The sequence below is a fragment of the Ornithodoros turicata genome, chromosome 1 (genome assembly GCF_037126465.1).
Source record: "Ornithodoros turicata isolate Travis chromosome 1, ASM3712646v1, whole genome shotgun sequence".
Lineage (NCBI taxonomy): Eukaryota > Metazoa > Arthropoda > Arachnida > Ixodida > Argasidae > Ornithodoros > Ornithodoros turicata.
In genome coordinates, this window is record NC_088201.1 from 109752571 (window position 1) to 109758028 (window position 5458).

At 45.4% G+C, this 5458-nt stretch overlaps 1 protein-coding gene across 1 annotated transcript; it reads right to left on the minus strand.

Moving 5' to 3' along the window:
* Window positions 1-1401: 1401 nt before the first annotated feature.
* On the minus strand, window positions 1402-5156 carry LOC135382848 (uncharacterized). Its single transcript, XM_064612610.1, has 10 exons — window positions 4959-5156; window positions 4629-4847; window positions 4503-4568; window positions 4372-4440; window positions 4260-4310; window positions 4149-4199; window positions 3829-3928; window positions 2259-2502; window positions 1557-1857; window positions 1402-1491 (listed from the first exon to the last, which is right to left on the minus strand). The coding sequence occupies exons 1-10, from the start codon at window positions 5154-5156 to the stop codon at window positions 1402-1404; spliced, it is 1389 nt and encodes a 462-aa protein (XP_064468680.1).
* Between the last annotated feature and the right edge of the window lie 302 nt (window positions 5157-5458).

Genomic DNA, 5458 nt, shown 5'->3' on the forward strand with positions numbered 1-5458 from the left:
CATGTTCCCACCTCTGAGAAGCAGAGGATTTGTCCGTAAGAAGTGACTGTTTCGTTTCACATGCAATTTGCAATCTCTGTGTTGTCTCCAAGTTTTCGGTCCTTCTCTGCATCGCTTTCTGCACAAGAGCTATGACTCACTAATGAATTTACTTCACAAGGGGTGTGTGCGTTGGTCGACATCGTTCACACGTGTCAGCCTGGTCCCCTGTACTTTGTGGATCACAAGGGTCGCAAGTTCAACAGTTGGCAGTCACAAGAGTGGGTAAGCACTGGTGTTTTTCACTATTCATCCTCAAAAGTTTGTTGACTGTCGACGAGCTCAATGGCTGGCGGTCATAATAACGTCCGCAAAATTTCAGTCATAATCCGATTGGAGAGGTGTCATAATAACAAGAAACAGTTACATGGTGTTCTTGTGGGGAAATACAGTTTCCAAGAAAAAGAGTCACGAAGTAAGGATATCGCAGTAACAAATATCACAAAAATGAATTTAGACTATATTTTACACCCTGTTACTCAAGCAACATGCAGCTAAGAATCAAGGCAGAACATGGAATGGGCACATACCTTTAGACACGTGCCATACGTCAAACTGGTGTCTAACATTCGGATGTGTAGTAGGCATGTACTTCCGGACACCAGGGTGTCGATCTGTAGTGAAGGACTTTAATTTAACGTTGAGGTCTGCCAGTTCTTCAAGTCCCCGGCGAACCGCTTCTAGTTCCATGTGGCTGCTTGAAGGAACTTCGTTTGCCTGGAATGGCAATAATTAGAGGCAACATGTCATAGGCCATGGCGATTTGGCATTGGCTTCAAAGTAAGAGTCAGATATCCAATTATTCGCTTTCCTATTAGAAAAATTCAAGTAAATTGTGCTCTAAATTACGACACTCTTTTTTGACTACTGTCACTCACTTGCATCTGAACAGTGTGGACAATCTTGTTCAAACCATCATGGTAAAAATTATATGTGAGGAACTTGGAGCTGTGTCCCGGTGAATCACAGCGTCCATCTCCAGCAAGCGAACACTCCCTTCCCTGAACCTCTGTTAGGAGTTCTGCCTGATGACTCGTCCACACCTGAAGCAAAGTACAGCATTGCACAAGCAGCAATAAGTGCACTGTGTTACTATTGTGCTCTGGCTGTTTTTCACAATTAACTGTCAGTACAACGTACAGCAGGGGTCAAAACTCTGTGGAACACATGGATTTCGAATTTTCATTCACATAGCAATCCCAACAACATGTGGGGAATATTATAAGTGAGTTTTTTTTTAGCTGATCTGTCACGGGCTCTGCTCAGTTACTATAACCCAACTGCTGGTGGGCTGGCTGAGAGTCCACGCCTTCCACAGACTCCCAGGCTGTATAACCTACTACGTTGTCGATGTTATTAACTTCACTCTGGCTTTGCTAACTGACTTACTTGTTCAATAGCTGGCAATAAGTAGCCCCTTTGGTAGTTGAAATAGGTCTGCTCACAGAAGACCTACAAAATAACAAAACTAATAAATTTGAAGGCTGTGAAAGGCGTGTGGATGCGTCGCTACTTACCTTGATATTCATTAGGTCCAGCATCCTGAGTGTCGGAATAGGGTTTGACCCGCTGAAGAGCATTGCTGCTGACAAAAGAACATTCCCAGCTGGCTTGTTGCCAATATAGGGCTGGCTCTCCCATATTCTCTCGTGGCCATCCTTGCACGAATATGTGACCCGAAGGAGTGTTCCTTTCGAAGTGAATGCTGCCTCACACCGCTGTAGACATGTGGGGCAAGTCTGAAAGAGCTTTCTCAACTCGCTCTCAAAGACAATATACTTGTTGTCTTCGTGAGGAGAAGGGTCAAGCATTGTGCTCCTGGCGGCAAAAAAAGAGCGAAGTGAGGAGCAGTACGATACTGAAATGCTCATCGGTAGAGACCAGATGTTCAGGCAAGATGCTTATTTTTTTCCTATGCATACTTGTGGTGGCCAGACTTCCCACCAGACTAGCGGACGTAGCTCCCACACCGGGAGTGTATTGCAGACGTGTCCAATAGTAGTAATGTGCTCATACATAAGTCAGACAAAACTACAGACAAAATTTACCTGAATCTGACTTACTGACTGACTGTAAAGGAGGTAGAGGTGCCTATATCTGCCTTTTCCGACCTTTTGGTGCCCTTCCCAGGCAGCTAAAACGCTAGCTTCAAGTGACTGAACATCCGATGTCTAGTCAACTACCTCCACTCAATGAGGCCTACTGGCACATGCACTTACAGTACTGTGCTGTCAAGGGTTGGTGTATACGATGGATCATCTGGACATTGTGCCATTGACAGGTCCTCCTCACTGGTAATACTGTCCATTGCAGGTGCTGTGTCACCAGTGAGTGGCGTCGAGGAACGCAAACGGATGGGAGAGAGTGATCTAGCACGTTTCTCATTTGCAGACGAGTTGCACATGAGGTCAGCTTGTACGCCAACAGATTTCATTGGCCTTGCATCAAGGCTGGCTTGGCTGCCTGAAATGTCAAACGTCAAACATATGACTATCTCCTTACACATTTTGGTTGCAGTCACCGAACGTTACATATTAGAGTTACTTACTGAACAGGTATAAGCTGGTAATATACATGCTGAAGTATTGTGTACTCTTATAGAGGTACATATACAAATTTAGATAGGTTAACAGGGTGCGTTACAAAGAGCACTTGACAAAGAGAGTGGTATGCAGAAACCAAAGGTCATGTTTCTGGCACTTGAGTTAAAAACATGCGCCGCATCAGAAACAGCACCTATATTTTTTTATAGTACCGCAAACATAACCTCAGATTTCTGGCTATCGCTCCTGTCAGTTTTTAATTACGCACCCGGTATAGTAATAAAAAATTAAGCCTTCACGATTTTTAAAAATTAACAGTGAGCAGCACAAGAATGCCGTTTTCGCGTATAGGTTATGTGGCCAGGCGGACACAAGGTGAGATGATGATTGTTGCTGTTAGTCCTGTAATTAACTAAAAATCATTAACTTTTTAATTACTGAAATTAGCAGGCGTGTTCATATTGGAAACTTTGTGATATTCATATTTGTAGGTGATTCGTTCACTACGATGATTCGACAAATGGGAAGCACCTACGAATACGGACATCCCAAAGTTTCCAATATAAACACGTGCACTAATCTCAGTAATTAATGAATTTTAGTTACATATTGGTTGTCGGTGACGATCATGGTCTCACCTTGTGTCCGCCCGGCCGCATAACCTATACACGAAAACAGCATTCTTGTACTGCGCACTGTTTCTTTTTTAAAAACCATGAAAGCTTAATTCTGATCACCCTATTTAACAGATCATGAAAAGTACATGAGCGAAGTGCCAGACACAAAACACAGGGTAAGATTGGGTGGAATGTGAACCCGTATAGCAGAGAACCATGTGGCCTCTTTAGCAGCCAAAGGGCAAGCTTCTCCCTGCTTGTACAACTCCTCTCAGAGTTAATAATAGCACATGGTTACATCACCAAAAAAGATCAGAGGCACCTCGGTGGTCCTTGAGGAATGCTTGTTGAGCAGACACCTTAGAACTGGCCTGGCCAGAGGATTCTGTTCAACAAACATTCCCCAATTTCTGTTGGACTGTCCGACTTGCTTGGGGACACAACCCTGTGTTATTATCAACTCCAAGAGGAGTTGTACGTATGTGTGTCAACCCTTACTTCGCTTGTGCGATTGTAAGAGCTATGTACCAGCTTACTCTTTTTTCCACTCTAAGTGCCGGTTGCATTAGCAATAAATATGTAACTGAGGGATAAAAACATTGGACCTGGAGCCTCGTTTAGATGCCTACCCTTTGAATGTCCCTTTTGCCTGCATGTCTGTACACCTCTGGTCACCTTCACAGGACCTTGTGCCTGTGTACCAACGCTCTTCTGTGACGGTTGAGGATCCTGAAATGTACACGTTCCTTATTTCTTGACTAGTCGTGCAAACTATACAGACAGTGTGCATTATGGTACAAGTAGTGAGAGAGTACTCTGTATTTTGCCCTTGGTGCCTGCTAACAGGAAAAGGAGCCCTGGCAGCTTTCAACCAAATTCATGAAGTATAAGCACTTCCACATAAGACAAATTGTGGGGCATGAGGATCATTATATGAATGGCAACTCACGTGTGGAATATCTGTGCCTTCATCTGTGTAGCTGTCATATCCTGTTTCATTCTGTACATAGCAAATAAATGTCACTACCAGAGGTCTCTGATTATTACAAATACCACTTACCGCTGCACTGCAGTTGCTGTCGTTGCTGCCAGTGATTTGCGATTGAGATATCTGGAAATCACCATGCTTAAGTTACACTTCTGAAATATTATTCCACTGATTTCAGCCTTACAGTGTCTGTGGAGTCAGTCAAAGTCGCCAAAGGGACCTCGCGTTCAGCAACGGGTACCGTGGGATGCGCCTGCAAGTTGTTTTCGTACTTCACAACGTCATTCATCAACGGCATACCTTCAAGAAACTTACCACGTCTGTACGGCAAACTGTCTGACCGTGATCTGTCAACCCCGGTTGGCCGACAACTGGCTCAATCTAGAGTAATATATATGCGTCACTGTAGTGAAAAGGCAACGAGACGGGCACCCAACTCACCGTCCTCGCGCCGATAGTTTCATCAGCAGCAAGTGGTACATCGCCGGCGTCCAATCTCTGTCTTTTCCTCGACTCGCTGCTGCCTGGCAGATTCTGTGACGGGGTGACACCACGCTTGAGGAAGACCCGGAAACTGACGCCGATAGATTTCACGATGCTTGGCGGAGATTCGTAGTCGTCCTGACTGAAGTGCAGACTACATACTCGAATGTTGCTGTCCTGTTCAGCGTTATGACGCTGAATTAGAGCAAGCCACCGGCTTCTTTCTGGCTCATTCTTCGGAACGCTATGCAAACGAAAACCACGCATCCATTTCGTGTTTCGGTTTACGCATCCCGGCACAGCGCACGGCATGACTACGGACACAGACAACGAACATTCGCCAGCGTAGCAAAACTGTGTGGCCGAGATGTCGAGCTGTTTCGGAGACGTCTTCCACTGAAAGTAGGTCCAGCCGAAAACAGTGAAAAGAAGGGCGAACGGCGCCCGCCGTTCGTCGCAGTATTGAGGGGATTGAGGGCGTCTCATGTGTCACATGATGGGCTATTCAGCAGTACACGGTGCAAAGAAAGGCTTGGAATGCAGTCAAGGACGGTTGTTTTGTGTATTACTTTTCTTTTTTATGGCTGCGTTGTGCTTCGTGAATTCTGCAAGCTAAACTAGTGAAAGGTTCCAGAGGAAACGCAGCTAGCTGTTCCAGTAGCAGACGAATTGTTCACAGCCAATCGGCGCACAGGAAACATTCAGCGTCACAGCGGCGGGTGACTCAGCCGCGCTGGCCTCTCGCCGAGGGAGCAGAGTTGATAATCAGATTGCACTGCAACGACAAT